The sequence below is a fragment of the Lacerta agilis genome, chromosome 10 (assembly GCF_009819535.1).
Source record: "Lacerta agilis isolate rLacAgi1 chromosome 10, rLacAgi1.pri, whole genome shotgun sequence".
In the NCBI taxonomy this organism is placed as follows: Eukaryota; Metazoa; Chordata; class Lepidosauria; order Squamata; family Lacertidae; genus Lacerta; species Lacerta agilis.
In genome coordinates this window covers 35,686,353-35,705,322 of record NC_046321.1, presented here as the reverse complement: position 1 = coordinate 35,705,322, position 18,970 = coordinate 35,686,353, and the positions used below count along the sequence as shown (strand labels likewise).

The following is an 18,970-nucleotide window of genomic DNA, read 5'->3' as shown; positions in this document are numbered from 1 at the left end:
AACACACAAAGAGCTACTGTCGAGGGTCCTGTTTCACTTTCCCACTCAGCAGTACTTTCATCAAACTACTTATCTGAGTTATTTATTCTTCTCTTTGTTTGGCTTCACTGGCAAAAGAAAAAAAAAGTATTCAAGACTTGCAGCAGGAGAAAATACTTTAGATGCAGAAAAGAAATCCCAAAAGGAGGAACAGATTGTTACAAAACATTGCTTTTAGAAAAATCCAACTTTCAGAGACTCAAGTGTATGTTTTCCAGTTTCTTGCTACCTGTGCTATTTTTGCTCCCCCCCAAACCTGCTTTATAAGGATAGTCAGTACTTGCCATCTGGTTTTCTTTTTTAAGTAGTCATGGGTAACCTTATAGGAGAACACGTTTTGCTGCAAATATAAGACCTTTAAGCCTTGAGAAAATATCCAGCCTGATTCGCAAATCTTATCTGTTGCATCAATGAGAACAGTGAGTGATATTCAGCACTGCACGAGTGAACATGAGACAGGACTTCCCCTTCCCTTGTAGCCACCTCCCATGCCCCCTCAAGCTGCTCCAGTGGGACTCCTAATCCTATGGGGCAGATTCTGGGGGCATGCACGGGGAAGAGAGAATGGTGAAGTTTCAAGTCCCATCGCACAAGCAAGACTCACTTGCAAAAGCAGACTGACACTGTTGGATATCACCCAGTGTATTATTTTTTTTTTTAAAAAAACTTTCATGAACTTCATTCTCAATGAAGCCACCAAAATCTATTAAAAAAACAACAATTTGTAAAGATGCTGAATCCTGTAAAAAACATTGCCGCATATTTATTTTAACAAAAGGGCCGATTTATTTATTTTTTTACAAATGAATTTCAAAACAAAAAGAAAACATTTATGCTACCTACTCATGACTTTCCAAATGCCAGCAGCCCTCATGCTGTAAAGATACTAAAGATCAGAAAAAAATAAACAGCTTCACTCACAGTTCACCAAGACAGCACTAAGCTACTGTGTTTAGACAAAAACAAAAAGGACTAAAGTTCTGATGTATTTTGATTTAATCCATTTTGCCTGATAACAAAAGTATTTCAAGCAACTTCCATCACATTGTCCTGCATTAAACAACCCTCTACTAAATTCTGAACAGAAGTTATTCAGTAAGTTTCTCAAATTTTAAATTTTTTACAGTTGCTTCAAAACCATTAAGTAGTAAATGTTTAAGAAACTAATTAGGACAGAGGCCATAACTTCATCAGAACACCACTGCTCATGGTTTTTTTTTCCTGTTTTTTGTTTTTACAAAGCATTAGTGTTACCTATTTGGCTATTAGTAGTAGCAATTTTATCTACAATATTTAACAAGGTAAGTTGCAGGCAAAAATTTAGTACAGTTTCAATAGAAACACCCTTTCCTGAAAATACAGCAGTATTTGATGGACTAATATTTTCTGCATCATTTATAAGGAAGCTTCCCATCTATGAACAGGAACAAAAAAGTATCTACAAACCTTGTAAACAGATCTGTATCATTTATAAACATAAATAATCCAAATTATTAACAGCCAACAGCAGAAATGAAAAATCATTATCAATTCAGTGATCCAGAGCTCCCTTGCCCTTTCCAGACCTCTCCTCAAAAAGGAACAAGAAACGAAAGCTCCGCTAAGACATTCTTAAGGGCCATTTTTAAGTACAGCTGATGATCCACAGGTCACTTAAACCAAGTTACTGTTTATCTGTCAGAGTTCATTATTACTCCCACCCCCAAAAAAGCACCCTCAAGTCTGGCAGAAAGCTTTTTTTAAAAAAATAAATCTACATTCGTACAAGTATATCTTCTTGTTGAAGTCCAAGACAAGAATACCATCTTGCCCATCTCAGTGAGTGAGAAGACCCAGTTTCAATTTGTTTCTTTACAATGCAGCTAATGTATTAACATTCGGCTTACAATCAGAGTGATGTTTCCAAACTATGTAGTGGGCTCCCTGGGGATGAAGAGGTAGCAGACTTATTCAAGTCTGTTGTAAGATGAATTCCACTGTCAACCGCATTGTTATTTTTGTTGGGAGAGGGTGGAAGAGGAGTGGAGTTTCGTTTTGTTGGAGCATCATCTTCAGCATCGGTATCATCAATAAGGGGAATATGAGTCTCAGAATCTTCTATGCTAAACTCCGGATGCGTCATAAAATTGTGGATCGAACTTCGTGTCTCAGGTTTTTCTAATCCTTCATATAAGGAACTACGAAATGCATTCACCACTCGGATCTGCAAGGATAAAAAGCATAAATGTCAGTTTACAGCCGATTTGTTCTAACAGGAATACGGTTTTTATGGGTTTGAATCCACAGACAGCTAGACATGAGTGAACTGAATTTGTATGTAATGCAGTGGAACTTGCAATAGACTGTGAAAATAAAAATAAAAATGGAAGAGCATTTCAGGAGAGCACTGCCAGGCTTCAGTAGGAATAAAAATGTCAAGTGCCCTGTAAAAAATGCAAAACCCTACAAAGCTGAACTGATGCTGCACTTATAAATTAAACATGGGCTAAGTGATAAAAAAATATATATATTAAGCCAATCTGAAAAATCTACTCCAATTTAAATAAGTAAAACATTAGACTTCTGAAACCATAAAGATAGCAGGAATTTTGGAAGTTACTTTTCAATCATGCTGGGAATTATGGTGTCTCCTGGAATTATGGAGTGTCCAAGTATGAATAAGGCAATAGTAAGCAGTGTCAAAATTGCTGACGTTCTTTCTAATATCAAGCAAAAAACAAAACAAAAAAACCCCACAACCTTTACAAATGTAAATATTTGAGTATATACCACACAGAACACTTGCATAGTCATTTGTATCAGTTTGCAGAATCAAGAAGAAATACAAATATAAATACTATAAAATACTATCCGTAAGAGGCAGTTATTTGTTCCCCCACACATCATGTATTTCAACCATATTATATACACACAATCAGACAGTCACATTCAAATGACACCAGAACATATGAAACAGCTGATCCATGATTTATGAATACCTTCGTAAACTCTATAGTGTAATTGTCTTCCAAACAACTGAAAAGGGCAGTGTGATAAAAGACCTCCAATATTTTTTGCAGCTCATTCACTTTTACAGCGAAAGGGCTACTTGCCTAGAACTTGTACATCTCAGTTTGTCAGGTTTAATACTGTGAACAGCTATGAATGTAATGCTATCTTCTAAATCGTAATCCCATTATGACATTTCATATGATAACTTTTCTGCTATGAAAATAAACTATCTGATCCTATTCCAAATAGAACCTTTGCAAAACTGAGAATCTGTGTTATAAAATTACTGGTGTTTTCACTTGTACTGCATGTAACTTTGACATTTATGAAAACATCCTCATTACAAATGGCATGCCAGAACACACATTCTTTAGTCAGAATACATATAGAACCAAGGGACAAGATTCTATTTTAAACATAAGCAATTTTTTTAATCCATAACAACTTCTTTTTAGTAGAATTATAGATTTTTTTAAGCATCACCTCCTTAGTTAACCAAAAGCTGTGTCAAAATGTGTCAGACAACTTATGCAAAAAGAATGTTTACATGATCTACTCACATTTATCAGTTTGTTTCAGAGAAGGGACTTGTGCAAGTTCCCTCCTCAATGATTATATTCTTATCTTGTGATATGCCTGTTCATAGAAGAATCTCATACCCCAGCCAGCCCACCCTCGGTGTTGCACTAAAATTTTGCATTTCCGACATGGCAAGGTTTCCTTTGCTATCAGAAGAAAACTAAGTCCAAGAAAAAAAATTCTTGTGCTAATGCATCAAAACTAATAGGCAGAAGTCAACTGCAGACCATTTTAAAAGATCTATATTGGAAAGAGGTGTTACCTTTCAATACACCAGTGTTTTTCAACCTTTTTTGGGCAAAGGCACACTTGTTTCATGAAAAAAATCACGAGGCACACCACCATTAGAAAATGTTTAAAAAAATTAACTCTGTGCCTATATTGACTATATATAAAGTAATTTTTCAATTTTTCCCACGGCATACCAGGCAACATCTCGCGGCACACTAGTGTGCCTCGGAACAGTGGTTGAAAAACACTGCAATACACGAACAGTGGCAAGCAAGTTCTGTACATGTGAGTTTGCATGCATTTTTATTCCTGGACTTAGTATTCATAGTATCAGTATTTGTATAGGGCTAAGCAGCACGTGGAGGCCAAAAGACCACCAAATTGATTTAGACTGGTCTACTGGGAAAGACAAGGCACCCCATGCACAGAAAGGAGACCGTCACCAAACTATCAATAGGAAGCAACAGAAATAATTGCTCTCCCCTACACTTTCAGTATTATGGACACTATTGTAAATACCATTTATACTTATTTTTGAAATATTTGATGTTAGTCAAATATTTCATGTACTTTTTAGAAGTTTGATGTTTGAAACATACTGAAATTCAAGCACATAAAACTCTCGGATCGGGATCCAAAAACATACAAATCCCACAACATCAAGACAATAGCTGCAGACAAAGAAAACTTCCTCTTACTACAAGAGTTTGCAAACAAGCCTGTGGGGCCTTTCCATTTCTATGGGTATCATCCCTCTTTCATGCCACTCAAATACTTCATGAGAAGCAGTATTTCTAAGATTTCTTAGGTCAATGTCAATGTAGTTAGGCACCTTTGTTATTTTTTTAATATCATTTTTATTGTTATTATATAATAATTCATTTAACATTTTGGCCTTTTAGGGCCGTGACTTCCCTCAAACCCTCCACATGATTTTCTAATATCTATTACTTTATACTATACTTCTTAACTCAATCATTGATTTAAATCATCATATCCGCACCTTTGTTATTTTGAAAACAAAATACCAACCAGGCACTTTCATTATTGGGGGGGACACACACCCACTTTTCCATTTCCAAGTATTTTTCAAAGTTGGCTAGAGATTGTGCTTACACACGCTTGAGGTATTTTAACTAAAGTATTTATAAAGTTCTAAGTTACATCCTTTCAGTCTTAAAGTATTACTAATTTCAGAGGGCAGTTAGCACATACAATGGCAATATTGTGGGTGAAAAAGGCACAAGAAGAAGAAAACTGAAGAAGTAACCAAACTGAGGTTTACATATAGTTCCCAAGATAACCTGGGAGGGAAATGCATCAAATTACCTGATATAAGTAGCTGACTTGAAACAACTACTTTGAATTAATGAAAATGTTTAGTTTCAAGTCTCAGTAAGTAATTGAACTCCTGCAACATTGAAGGAAACCCCATGTAAAAGAAAGAATGCGGCAGCTAGACTGGTGACTGGGAGCGGCCACCGAGACCATATAACACCAGTCCTGAAAGACCTACATTGGCTCCCAGTGCATTTCCAAGCACAATTCAAAGTGTTGGTGTGGACCTTTAAAGTCCTAAATGGCCTCGGCCCAGTATACCTGAAGGAACGTCTCCACCCCCATCGTTCAACGTGGACACTGAGGTCCAGCTCCGAGGGCCTTCTGGTGGTTTCCTCACTGAGAGGAGTGAGGTTACAGGGAACCAGGCAGAGGGCCTTCTCAGTAGCGGCACCCACCCTGTGAAATGCCCTCCCATCAGATGTCAAGGAAATAAACAACTATCTGACTTTTAGAAGATATGTGAAGGCAACCCTATATCAGGAAATTTTTAATGTCTAATATTTTACAATTTTTAATGTGCTGTAAGCCGCCAGGGTGGAGAAACGTAGCCAGATGGGCAGTGTATAAATAATATTAATTATTATTATTTAATTACTTAATTTACTCTTACAAAATGATGAACCCTCAATATTTTATGCATGAGTTATGCCCAACATGGATTTTTAAAGTTGGATTTGCAAATCGAAGTTGTTACTTTCAATATAGCTAAGCTAGCTATACCAAAATTGTAATTCAAGTTTTGTACTTCCCTTTAGCAAGGATATGAAAGCCAGTTACTTACATCTGCCAGTTTTAAACATTTAAATGAACTGTATTGTATATCTTCCTGCAAACAGTCATTCTTGAAGGAATATACTCAAATATTTATAATGGTTCCTGAATATTTTTTTAAACTCCGCTCTGCAACAATCAAGGCACAATATGTGCAGGCTCACAGCTTTCATTGTAAATCAATAGTTGCAACTGTTCCACCTGTGTTGTAGCCCTCTACAAAAAAAAAGGGTTTCGAGGACTCCATTTTGTGAGAAAAAGTATGAAAAGTCTTAACGATGAATTTAAGGACTGAAGAAGAGAATGAAACGTTAGGTGTGTGAATTAGGAAATGTTAATTTCATGCACTTAGGAACACGCACTCACACCCCACAGTAGTAGAAGCAGTAGTAGTAGTAGAAGAAGTAGTAGAGGAAAACACTACATGTGTAGGGGTAGAAATATTTGTTACATCATGATGCTGGCTGGCGATGGAAGGTTGCCGCCTTAGAGCCCCCTGAATAGAAGTTCCACTCTGGAAAGCATTCACTACATCCATCTGCAAGGAATCAGAGATTGTGACAGCTTGCTCAGCAAGAGAGAGAGAGAACAAGAGAAAGGAGCATCCCATCTATAAAACATATAAAAAAGTAAAGAAAAAAAAGGCACTTTTATAGAGCAGGTAAAGAAGCAAGAGGCGCATTTAGAGATGAAGTAAAGAAGGAATTTGAGGGATTAAAGAGCCAACCATTTGACCACATAGCAAAGAGTTCAGTCACACTGTTTACAGCTACCCCCCAACCAATGCCAAGAACAATGGGAAGATTTATAACCCCCTCATCCCTCACCATATCCTACCTGTTCCAAGACCATACCTGAGTTTGTATCCTGTTTAGGCCCCTAAACCACAATATCTGACCACGCCGCAGTTCTCTTTCAGCATGATCAATCTCCTCTACATCTTCTGCCAACTCTTCTTCTGGAATCTCTTCCTTCTGGGTTCCATGACCAGCTTCTTTAAGGAATTTCAAGTGGCTGGTTGGAATTGTTGATATCAACTACAATCATGAGAAAGAAGTTAACAGGCTTGTCACAGCTAATTATAACACAAGCTGTGCTAAGGAATTCTGGGAATTCCAGATAAACAACTGAGATTTCCCACCCACTGACCACATTTACTGGAAACCTTCTTTTCTAACAAAGCAGAACAGACAGTGACTAATTGGGGTGCAGGGAGATAAAGGAAGCTATGGCAAACAGTAGGTAGCAAGCACAGCAGCAATAGATGCAACCAAGGCAGCTTAGTAACCATCAACTCACGGCAGCAGGAAAAGAGATTGCTGGCTGCATTTAACTGTGCCACTCAGTTGACAGCATGGCTTGCATCAGGTGAATGGAGACAGAAGCAATTTTTAGTGATTTCCCCCACTTGCACCGCACTGTGTCCTTCCTAAATATGCTTCATAGGGTTTCCCCAGCCCTTTGCAGCAGGTTTAGGAAGTCAGGGGGACTGCAGGGAGGAAGACAGAATTGCCAAAAACGTGCTCCCCATTCCACTGAGAGAAGTCTTACCATCAGGTGAGTGACACTGCTAGCAAATTTTTGCTTTCCCTAAGTTCCCTACAAAACTTCAAAGTGGGAGTGATGGAGCAAGTTGCTTACGGGGGGGGGGGGGGAAGCCACACTTGCTATAGGGGGAGTGTAGGATGTACACGCACATACTTTTTTCAAACAGAAGCACTGATAATTCCAGCAAGTGAACTGCACAAAAAGCTGTTGCTTCTTACCTGGCCCCAGAGAAGTGTACCCATTCCTAGAAAAATTGACCACAGCCATTGTTCTACTGTAAGCTCTGAACAACTGAAAGGTTTTCCTCCAAACTGCACAATGACAATCTGTTAAGAAAAATCACAAATATTATCACTACTTTATTTTTAAAAGTCAGAGCTGGCTATGCTGGACCAAATATTTGACCCATCTATTCTGAAAATAAAACTCTGAGCTATTTTTCTGTTGGATTTTTAGAGCCCTCCAGAAGCTTGCTTCTGCCAATGCATCTGGGCTACTGTTTGTCCCCACCACTGGCATCTTTTGGTCGACAGCTAGGTCACGATTTGTGAAGCCTCTGGGAAACTGTGATGGGGTGATATTTTTATCTCTGCTTCCTGAAATGTTATTGTTTAATTATAGTTTTATATTGGTACTTTAATATTTTATTTTATTATGTTGGATTGTATGTACATTGCCCTAGGTTTCCTTTGGGAAGATGGATGGAGGAAAAATGCAATGAAGTAAATAAATCAATACCAACTATGAATATGCATTATTTGCATTTTAAGGGGAAGTTACCAGGGCAGTTCTGGGAGGAGTCATTCTTTTTTTGGAACCAAACAAACATATTTAATATTCTAGTGCAGGTATCCAAAACACTAATTCTGCCACATTCTGACATGGATACACTTAGCTTTAGTTGACAGCGGACAGGATCAGAGTCGAAAGTTCAATGTTATCTAACATGCAAATATAATGCCCATTTAATTGTGAAATTAGAAGCTGGATTTAAGTCTCATATGAAAAGATCGAATTTCCAAACAAAATTGTTTTAACTGATCATGTTGGATCTATGAATTCATCAGAATAATGGGCAGAGATAAGGACCTTAACTGTCACCTGTATTTTATCTCCAAATTTAAAGCATTTCTAAAGATGTCAACCAACTTACATACTATGTTAGACCTGGTAAGAATGCTGTATCCTGACATACATATACATATACATATACATATATATATAGAGAGAGAGAGAAACAAAACTTTAGCAACAAAAAGTAAAAAATTCTTTATCAAGTAAGTTCAGTAACCAACCCACCTGTACAATAAATGTGCCCAGAACGATGGTACAGAATATAACATTATTGAAAATTCCTTCAAATACATTCCTTTCACCGTGGATTTTTCGGGCATTTATTTCATTAAAAAGCTGCATCATAACAAATGTATTAAACACAATAGTATAGTGCTCTGAAGGAGGTGCATGAAGAGGAGCATTCCGTCCACTATCAATGTCAAATATTTTTTCACCTGTGAAGGGAGATTAACACTCTCAGTATCTTGTGTTGATTTAGTTTTTCATGTAAGGCATTATTATGTAAACATCAAATACTGAAGAGTTCATCTGAAGACTGAAATAGCTATTTGAGAAGCAGTCACAAAGCAAGCACTTAGCTTCTAAAAAGTTAAAGCTTAGGAATCTAAAATTCTTACCAGCAAACAGGAGTGTAAAGACAACCACAAGCTGATAGCAAGCATGGCCCAGAATATTCTTCATCATCGTTCGCGAGATGAGAGGTTTATTTCTACCATAAGGCTTCCTCAGCAAGAGAGCTTCTGTGGGTGGTTCCGTTGCCAAGGCAAGTGAAGCCAGTGTGTCCATTATGAGATTTACCCATAACATCTGAACAGCTTTAAGTGGAGAATCCTACAAAAACGATACATTTCCTAATACATAAACACAAATATCCTAGAAACCAACAAGCCATGCAGCAGTTAAATATTTTCTCCATTGAGGTTTGGTACTGTGCTTTTAAAAATACATCTAGTAAATTCATTCTAAAAAGCTAATATCATCTGTTTATACAAACGCATAATACCTACTTGTGTAATACATGCTCCTGTGAAAGCAACAATTACTGCAACTACATTGACAGTAAGCTGGAACTGAAGGAATTTGGAGATACTGTCATACACATTTCGGCCCCACATAACTGCTTTAACAATGCTTGTGAAGTTGTCATCTGTGAGAATAATATCAGAAGCTTCTTTAGCTACATCAGTTCCAGCGATACCCTGAAAGCAAAAAACACCCAAAAGTCACAACACGATGAACAACATTCCAGTTATACACATTGCAGTTAAAAAGTGCACACACAAGTCCTGAAAACACTGGTCCAAAAATTACCATACATATATTTCAGTACAAAAGCTATTATTATGATGCACTATCTTGATAACAAGTTTAAGTAATATCAAATGGTAAGAAGAATAACTATTGTGTCATATCCAATTGTTTAGGCTAGACACTGTCAGCATTTGCATATAAAAATCAATTGCAACAATTATTAGTTCGGGTTTCTATCTGGAGATAGAGAGTTGTTGGCACTAATATTAACTGACTTAATAAAACATGCAATCCATTCCTTTGCACATGCGGAAGAAAGTCTGATTTCAATGAGTCTTAACCTAACGTACTCACTACAGAATTGCAGTGCATAGACTCTACAAATCTTGAAAGTGAATTTCATCTGCTCCCATTAGGGATGATTACTGATGAAGCATGGCACATAAGCTAGTTAAAGCTATTCCAGTAAAATAAACCCACAATTTAAGTATCTGAAATGGCAAATTTTGGCTTCATTTGCCCTTTATCAACATTTTGCACATTTTTTGCTTAGACGAAAATAGCCTGACGCTCTAAAGCTTCTTTTGTTAACCTCCAAAACCACTAGGTGGCACAGTAGCACAATTCCTGAATTTCCACTCACATTAAGCAAATTCCACAAGTTCTAGCTAAGGAAAGCAATAGGTTTTAGAATCTAGGCATGGTTCCTTACGTATCATTCCAACAGGGAAAGTCGTCAGCTACTTGTGTCAAATTATTATGATCTACAAAATCTGAAAAGCTGCTAGTGTTAAAATCTGTTGGTGGTATAAAGCATGTTACATACGCAGCAACACAGCTATCCCCCCCCCTTTTATTCAACTAAAAAAGGAAGTGTAACCTTAAAATGCTGCTACATATGTGAGTGGTATGGAGGGAATCTAAAGCTTCACCTCCCACAAGAGCAACAAGACCAATTCATTTCTACTTCTTGGAATGATCAATGAACCAGACTCAAAACACACACACACAGAAGCATTAATGGTTCAGCGTCATGTAAGTGACACCAAATTCTACAGAGATAAGCTAGTCTACACTCATCTTAGTTGCAGTGTCACAATTCCACTATGACAAGGAAAAGGAACAGAAGAAACTTGATCTCAACAATAAATGCTCAAATATCAGCTTAGCATGAACTACATTAACTTCTCATGACCTAGCACAATTCAGATTAAAATGGCCAAAAGTGAGTTTCATACAATCTGACCTTAAGCAGCGACAGCAAAATTTCTCTCTGAAGTTTTCTTCACATTCCGTTTTCCACTTCTTCCCCTGCTATCCATTCAGAACAGCCCCCAGAATGCTCAATGATGGTTTTATATGTCTTTACACAGTCCAAGAATCCCAGCTATTTTAGCTGGCATTATCAAAACATAGGTTTATTGTGCCATCTCCACATTAATAGCTTCAGGTTCCTACTTTTGATTTTAGATTCAGAGACACAAGTTACTCCACATCCCAACCTCCACCAAGAAAGCTGAAACATTATATACTGAAAATTCAAGTTGTGCTTCTATCCCAGTTGACACAGTGAACAGATGGGAAACCAACTGCAGTCCTGTTTCATTTTTCATACATGTGTAATCCTGTATATGGACATTGTAAGTTTATGCAGTTTCCTTCTTCAAGGTTATTTCAGAATTGGGTTAACAGAAAGCCGAGGGAGCTGCAATCAGTTTTGCTCTTGTCACTGCTGAGTGTAAGTTAGATATATTCAATCTTTGGTATAAATCCAAATGTTTATCACAATGAAAACTGGCAATACAGCTCAGCAAGGAGCACTTATCAAAATCAGTAGACAGTAGTTTAAACTTACCATGGCAAAGCCAACATCTGCTTTTTTCAATGCTGGGCCATCGTTGGTACCATCACCAGTCACCGCTACAACTTGCCTCTGTTCTGAAACTGTGCTGTCTATTATACCTAAAATGGAAGTACAGATAAATGAATTACCATCAAAATACAAATCATGAGCTGATGTTTGGCCTTAACCTAATATTATCCGTATTATCAAGAGATATGGTGTGATGGCCTGGGATTCAGACTCGGATGCTGAACCTGAGGGATTCCAGCCTGCACAGGATTCCCCGCCTCCAGAACCAGCTGAGCCGGGGCTAGGGCTTGAGCCTGAAGGGTCCTCACTTGTGCTGGATCGTCAGGTGCAGGCATCAGCGGAGTCTGCTCTGGCTCCTGATGGGATGGAGGACCCATTCCCTGCAGGTGCTCCACTCCCAGCCCCGTCAGAGGAAGCTGAGGCTGCCCCTGGGTCCAGTAACCCACCAGCCTCTCCTGAGCTGCAGAGGCTCAGGGCAGAGAGGCGAAGGAAACTAAGTTCCTGCAGGAGGAGTGCTCACCTCCAGGCCAGAAGGAGAGGCGAGTCACCAGAGGATCGAGGCTGGCCTATGCCTCGGGGCGGATAAAGGCCGGCCAGTCCCAGCCCCAAGTCGCATGAGCAACACAGTTGCTACCATGTGCCTGCTTGTGTCCTCGTACCTGATCCCTACCTGTACTTTGCCCTGCTTCCTGCCTTGCTTTTTGCTGGACTGACCCCCTGTTGGACTGCTGACCACGCCCCACTCAGCCCCAGGTGAGTTTCTGGTTAGCCCACCCAGAGTCCTCAGGGCCGGGCACCCCCGGAGCCAGCACATATGACCTTCTGATCCTAAAGACCTTTATCCAGTCAGTGAATAGATGTCCTTGAATAAATGGTTGGACCAAGTCTTTTCTAAAATACTTTGGTTAACACCTCTTTAAATTTTTGCCCTTTGATGCCTACAGAGAAGGGTTACAAATCTGAAGGATGACCTTCATAGCCCTAGATACAGTATTGATAAAATCAATACAAGTATCATGGGCTAAAATAAAAAGTTTATTCTCCCTGCTCCAAAGGAAAGCAATCAGTTATAGTCAACGCTTCTATTTGAGTATGCTTATTTACCTTTTACCAGTGTGTGTTTGTCAGTGGGGGACGACCTTGCAAGCACACGAAGCTTGGGCCAAATTTTGTCTATTCTTTCTTGTTCTATCTGCGAAGATAATTTAGATTAGCTTTATAACTAAGCAAATTTTCAAAAAACAAAATTCAAGGGAATAATATTAACCAAACTTACCTCTCCTTTTTCATTACGTATTCGTCGGTTGAATTCTTTGCCTTCTATGCATAAGAAATCTTCACCAGGATGCAAAATGCCACATTTTAAAGCAATAGCGCGGGCAGTGTTGATATTATCACCAGTAACCATACGCACAGTTATACCAGCACGCTGGCATTTTTTTATTGCATCTGGTACCTAATTTTTATTTTGAAAAAAAGAATAGTTTATGAAGAAGCTTTGCTACATGGACATGCTTGAAACATTATTTATCCACAACTCTCTGCCCTCCAATCTCCTGCTTACTTAATCTCAAATTGTCCTTCAGTTGAAATAATATGGCTTAACACAGTTCCACAGATAATTACAGATAAGCATGTTATTAGGCATATATTCCAAATATAATCATGTATATTTTAGTGTTAATGGCAACAAGTGGGCACCTATAACAGTTAAGCTCCTATAGCTTACAGTTAACTTATTAAATGCACTTACCATTAAAAACATTTGGGTGACCCATCTTTGAAAGGTTTTAAGGGTGAGAGACTGGGACTGAAGTCTCCTGTTTAACTAATGTATAAAATGTTTCTTGCCATTTTGAGACAAAGCCTAATTCTCAGACATTTGACAAAAGTTTTGTTATCAAACCCTGTACCACAGCAGACTACTTGTGAGGGTTCACTTGCTATCTAAGAGAACTACAACTTAAGCTTCAGCAGCAGGGCAGGAAAAAACATTCTGCAAATGTCTAGTAACTTTTAGATTAAATGCACATGCTGTTTATACTGAATATTTCTCTCATTTGGGGTATTTAATTGTTTGGTTTTTTTTAAGTAGCTGATTTCCACCACCATCTATTGCATTGGAACATGGATAAAGGCATGTTCTTAAAGAGGCACAGGGATCTACCTCACCTCACACAAATCCAGGATGTGATATGTTTCCCTAAAAATGACACTATCTGTAGCAGTTACAGTGGTACCTCGTGTTAAGTACGCTTCAGGTTAAGTACGCTTCAGGTTAAGAACTCTGCTTAAGAACAGAAATCGTGCTCTGGCGGCGCAGCGGCAGCAGGAGGTCCCATTAGCTAAATTGGTGCTTCAGGTTAAGTACGCTTCAGGTTAAGAACGGACCTCTGGAATGAATTAAGTACTTAACCCGAGGTACCACTGTACTTTTCACTCACAAAAGAGACTTGAAGATGGAACTCAAGTAATTCCAAATGAAGATGCAAATTTATCTTTATTTGGTTACGTTAGGTCTCGGGAATTATTTTAATGCCTTGACATGCTTACATCTGTTTTCGAAGTAAAGTATGGCATTGTTTCCAAACACTGGCAGAACAATAAGTTATTACTTTAGCAAAGAATGTTCTAAAACACACTTTAATGAAGAGTTTCCACCTACCTCATGCCTCACAGGGTCTTCAATGCCTACAATAGCAATACATGTAAGCCCAGTGACAATGTCATTTTCATTGTCCCATTCTGGCTCAGGTTCTCCAGCTGGGAAGTCTCTGAATGCCAGACATATGGTTCTGAGTCCCTCTGAGGCCATAGGCTCAATCACAGTTTTTACAATATCATCACGGTCCCTTGGCCTGAACACTTTGGATTCACCATTAGCGCTCAGTATCTTGAAGCACCTGAAAACAAAATAGAAACAATTTTCAAGATTCAATAAAAAAGGTCATCTGCATCGCAGGTACTTTCTAGGGCTAACATTAAATATTCCTAAATCTTGCAGCAGCTACATACACATGCATCCCAGCACAGATTTCATGAAGAACATGGTTGCCTTCTCATCCCACCTCCCAGTATGAGAACATTTTTATGCCAATGCTTGGTGGTGGTGATAGGCAAGGTAAAGGCTAGCGAAAGCACAAAAGTGGGGGAGGGGAGGGATTCACAGTACGGCATTCCTACCATGTTCTAGGAGTATCTCCCAGGAGTTTATCCTGTTCCCCTTTGCCAGCATCTCACAGCCCAGCAGTAACAAAGGTAAGTCAAATGCACCCAAAATTGGAAAGGTTTTCACTCAGATGTTAAAAACATTAGGACAAGGCTCAGAAGAGTAGCAAGATCCGTTCCAGTAAGAGGTGCTGTAGTCCTGGCATTGTCATATTTTATATATAGGGTAAGTGCTTAGCAGATCATAAAATGCATATTCATATATTCACAAGAATGTCAAAGGCTACAAGCCAACTCTACAAGTCTTCACAAAAAAGGGAACTGTTCAGGAGCTGAATTGCCATGTTTTCCTACAGACCCCCCCTTATCTTCCGCAATCAATTCAGTGACCTGTAAGATAAAGTACACAATAGCCTGAACTGCAAAAGCAAAATGACTGTTTCTAGCTCCCTTTTCACCCAGTCACATGAACACGTTTACACTCACTGACCACCAAACTTTGCAATTAAAAAGTAAGGAAAGAATACATTTCATTCAATAGGCAGATAATGAAAACTATCATCTTAAAGGGAAGGCAAGCAGGAAATACTTCATTGTTTCTATGATTAAGCGACAAGGTTATATATCTAATCTCTATCAAAAAGTAGTCATTGCATCACATTATGTAAGAAGCTTTCATAGAGACTAATGAAAGTTAAATGCAACTTTGTATTCACCAAAGACTTGAAAGGTAACTAGCTTAAGTTTGGGTCAATGAAGCATTCAGATATGTTGCAAGCCCTATACCAACATCTTATAAGAAAGGTTTCTAAATTATCTAGTTCTAAGAACTCCTGACTTGGACAATGAAGACATACAGTGCTTTTAAATGCCAAGGAACAGAAGGTATCATTTCAGGAATTTCATCACACCATTACATGATAAGAGACCACAAAAAAGTTAACTTGCTTTTTAAGTACTATCTCCGAGGCACCCTTGCTGAATATCCGGAAACTGCCATCAGAGTTCTTTAACACAGTACTCATGGACTTTCTAACAGAGTTGAAGGTGTAGACTTTGTAAAGTGCCTCTTCTGGTATTTCATTTCTAACATCTTGGTAGTCTCGTTTCAAATCCAGAAGCAGTCCCAGCAAGGCACATTCAGTTTTATTACCAACATGACGGGGCAAGCCACCTTCCTTTTCAGGAGGCTGAAAGACAGAATAAACCCTTGAGAAGGAATCTGCTTCTGGTTCAAGGAAATAAGGAATAGGCAGCAGCTTAGAATTCAGCATTACAGAAATCATACGCTGAAGGTTCGCAAGTTATATGCTGAAACTGGATGCAAATTTTAGCAAACACACATCTTTAAAGAATATGTCACTGCTTAGGGGGCAGTTTAATGTTCATAAAGTGCAACCAACAGAAAATTTTATATTACTAATTTGTCTTCTCAAGTCAGAGTACAAGCACTAAGAGTCAGAGACAATTTCAGGAGTCATATTAGTTCTTAAAAAGATGTTAAATTAGACTCAATGAGTAACAGAGGGTCAGTTCTTACAGACTGGCAGGGTAATGGTACAATGAGAAAGGTCAGGTGCACATTTCAATACCAGGCAGTGGGTAAACAAGACACAGACACATTTGTAGATTGGTGTTCAGCATGGCATGGCCCTTTTACCAAGGCCAAACAAAAATAAAGGATAGTGTCATTTGTAAACATGTCCTTAAATCAGTACAACTGCTAGTTTGCAGGTATGTGGGCCTGCATAATACAACACATAAAGCCAAACTCAATTCACTAACCATGCTCTGTAAGCTGCTCAATAAACTTGTTTTTGCTGCCTACCTGAGACTGCAAAAACAGGGGGTGTTGAGCACTGTCAGGCCACACAGAGAATGGTTGGTGTTTGGCTTGGTGAGTCTGCTAAGGCAATTCTTGCATATTTCACTGCTCTTCCCAATCAGAGCAACAGATAAAATACTGAAAGGACAAGAAAGCTAAAATGACAAGTGAAACTTTGTGACTCCAGAACAGTTTAAGTAGATCATATACATTAGTTCTTGAGAAATTTGAACTAATTAAGCCATGATTTAAGTAAGCTGAGACATAATATTATCAGTTTCAGAATTGATGCTATTTTATCCAGAAAATAGACAAATTTTAAAATTATTATTATTTATTATGCTTTTATTATTATTGCTATATCTCAGGAAATATATTTCAACCCAAAATGCATTAGAGCTGTGAAGAGCAACATGGAGCCATTTGGCATTTCAAAAACCAAATGTCAAAAAATTATATAGCCAAGGAAGCTCAAATATCATATTAACATTCATTTCAATTGCCGTATTTTTCCGTTTATAAGGCACTCCCATGTATAAGACCCCTATTTGGGGGGACTCCAAATTAAGAAAACACCCCTCAGCATTACCCGTATGTAAGACGAGCCCGAATTTTAAACCAATTTTTTTGGTAAAAAAAACCCTAGTCTTATACACAGAAAAATACGGTATATTCCCAATAGTGATTTAGAAGGATCAAAGCTTTCCCATCAGCTTAGTAATCTTTTAGTAATGTACATATATGACTTTAGTAAACATGTTTATTATAGAACTCTGAAGAATTCAAATGAGAACAATCCTTCCAAAGCTATAAGACCTATTGTTTCAGTGGGAAATGTTAAAACACATGCTTTAACTCTACCACTGAATCAATAGTTTCCAATATACACTTACCAAGATTTTGGAAGTATAAGCAGAGTTTACAGAGATTCCTGTTACAAGGTATGACAAGGTTTTCTCAGGAATAGCTTGTGGCTCAGGAATTTTTTTATAATGTTTTTCACTGATGTAAGCTTGGACTACTGTCATTCTGTTCATTGTCAATGTTCCTGTTTTATCTGAGCAAATGGCTGTTGCATTCCCCATTGTTTCACAAGCATCCAGGTGTCTGACCAAGTTATTATCTTTCATCATTTTCTATAAAAAAGAGATTAAGTCAGTCTAACAGCGTTAAACACATTTTTAGAATTCACTTGTCACTGTGCATGCTGAGGCTGAGATTCCTCAATAATAAATATTCAATGGATATCTCATATCTAAGCTTTATAATTAGTACCCATAGGGTAAAGATAAAATCAATTGACAGATGCATTGACTGTTAAGGGTTATTTTAACAAGCATATTCCTTGTGTTTGGAAGAGTTACATTTAATGTTGAGTGATTACTTTATGACCACAGTGTTTGTAAATATAGGCTGATGCAGAACAAACCAACAGAACAAGCAGATAAACCCTTCAAAAACATTTCATTGATCCAGTTTCTTAGGAAAAACATCTATGAACGAATATCTATGCTATATAATGTACTACCATACAGAAGCATAGGTTTCTCACACGTACCTTCACAGAGTAAGCCAGTGAGATAGTAACTGCAAGCGGAAGACCCTCTGGAACTGCCACAACCAGGACAGTAACACCAATGATAAAGAACTTTACAAAGTACTGAATATATATTGGTGTACATTCAGCAAGCCAAGGACGTTTCTGGACCCAGAAGGTATCAATTACAAAATATAATACAAGAATGATGACTGTGACTGCAGACATCAGCAATCCTTTTAGGAAGAGATAAGAACCAGTTAATCATTCATATTTTTGACAAAACTCTAAAAATAGGTCTCAAAAACTCATTTCAAAATTTTAATACGAAGTTAAATTTGAGAAAAGATCTACAGTTGAAAGCTTGTTCATTAAGAATCTGGCATTAAGGATGAACACTAAGCCATACCTGCTTTGCCAATCTGAACTGCTAGCTTAGTGAGCTTTCCTTGAAGAACCGATTTTTCTTTCTTGGGCATATTGTTTCTTTTTTTGTCGTCTCCATCACCACCATCTTCACTTTTTAGAGGCTGCATTTCCATCGCTGCACCATCCTGAGCTTTTGCTAAGTTTAAGGGGGAAAATAATAGATAAACCACCACTCCTAACAATATAGAGTAAACCTCAAATTAAAGATGTAGTCATTGACATTTATTTAATATTCTGAAATTCAAGGGGGTGAAGAATAGATAGCAAGACTGGCTTATGGGACCAAATTTCCAAAATTTAAACAGGATGT

General features: G+C 38.0%; 1 protein-coding gene across 10 annotated transcripts in view; it reads right to left on the bottom strand.

Annotated features, from left to right (window-relative positions):
• Nucleotides 1–703: 703 nt before the first annotated feature.
• Nucleotides 704–18,970, bottom strand: part of ATP2B1 (ATPase plasma membrane Ca2+ transporting 1) — a 68,138-nt gene continuing 49,871 nt past the window's right edge. For 6 of the 10 annotated variants that reach the window (XM_033161937.1, XM_033161932.1, XM_033161938.1 and 3 more), the window contains 15 exons: nt 18,641–18,796; nt 18,253–18,467; nt 17,588–17,830; nt 15,818–16,059; nt 14,367–14,604; nt 12,978–13,157; nt 12,806–12,893; nt 11,684–11,790; nt 9,585–9,776; nt 9,195–9,408; nt 8,800–9,011; nt 7,719–7,826; nt 6,807–6,989; nt 6,404–6,490; nt 704–2,242 (listed from right to left, as the gene is read on the bottom strand). In XM_033161937.1, the coding sequence (XP_033017828.1) occupies nt 1,928–2,242; nt 6,404–6,490; nt 6,807–6,989; nt 7,719–7,826; nt 8,800–9,011; nt 9,195–9,408; nt 9,585–9,776; nt 11,684–11,790; nt 12,806–12,893; nt 12,978–13,157; nt 14,367–14,604; nt 15,818–16,059; nt 17,588–17,830; nt 18,253–18,467; nt 18,641–18,796 (2,780 nt within the window). In that variant the 3' untranslated portion in view covers nt 704–1,927. Of the gene's footprint in view, nt 2,243–6,318; nt 6,491–6,806; nt 6,990–7,718; nt 7,827–8,799; nt 9,012–9,194; nt 9,409–9,584; nt 9,777–11,683; nt 11,791–12,805; nt 12,894–12,977; nt 13,158–14,366; nt 14,605–15,817; nt 16,060–17,587; nt 17,831–18,252; nt 18,468–18,640; nt 18,797–18,970 lie in introns of all 10 variants that reach the window. The other 4 variants (XM_033161941.1, XM_033161942.1, XM_033161939.1 and 1 more) reach the window with 2 other exon arrangements.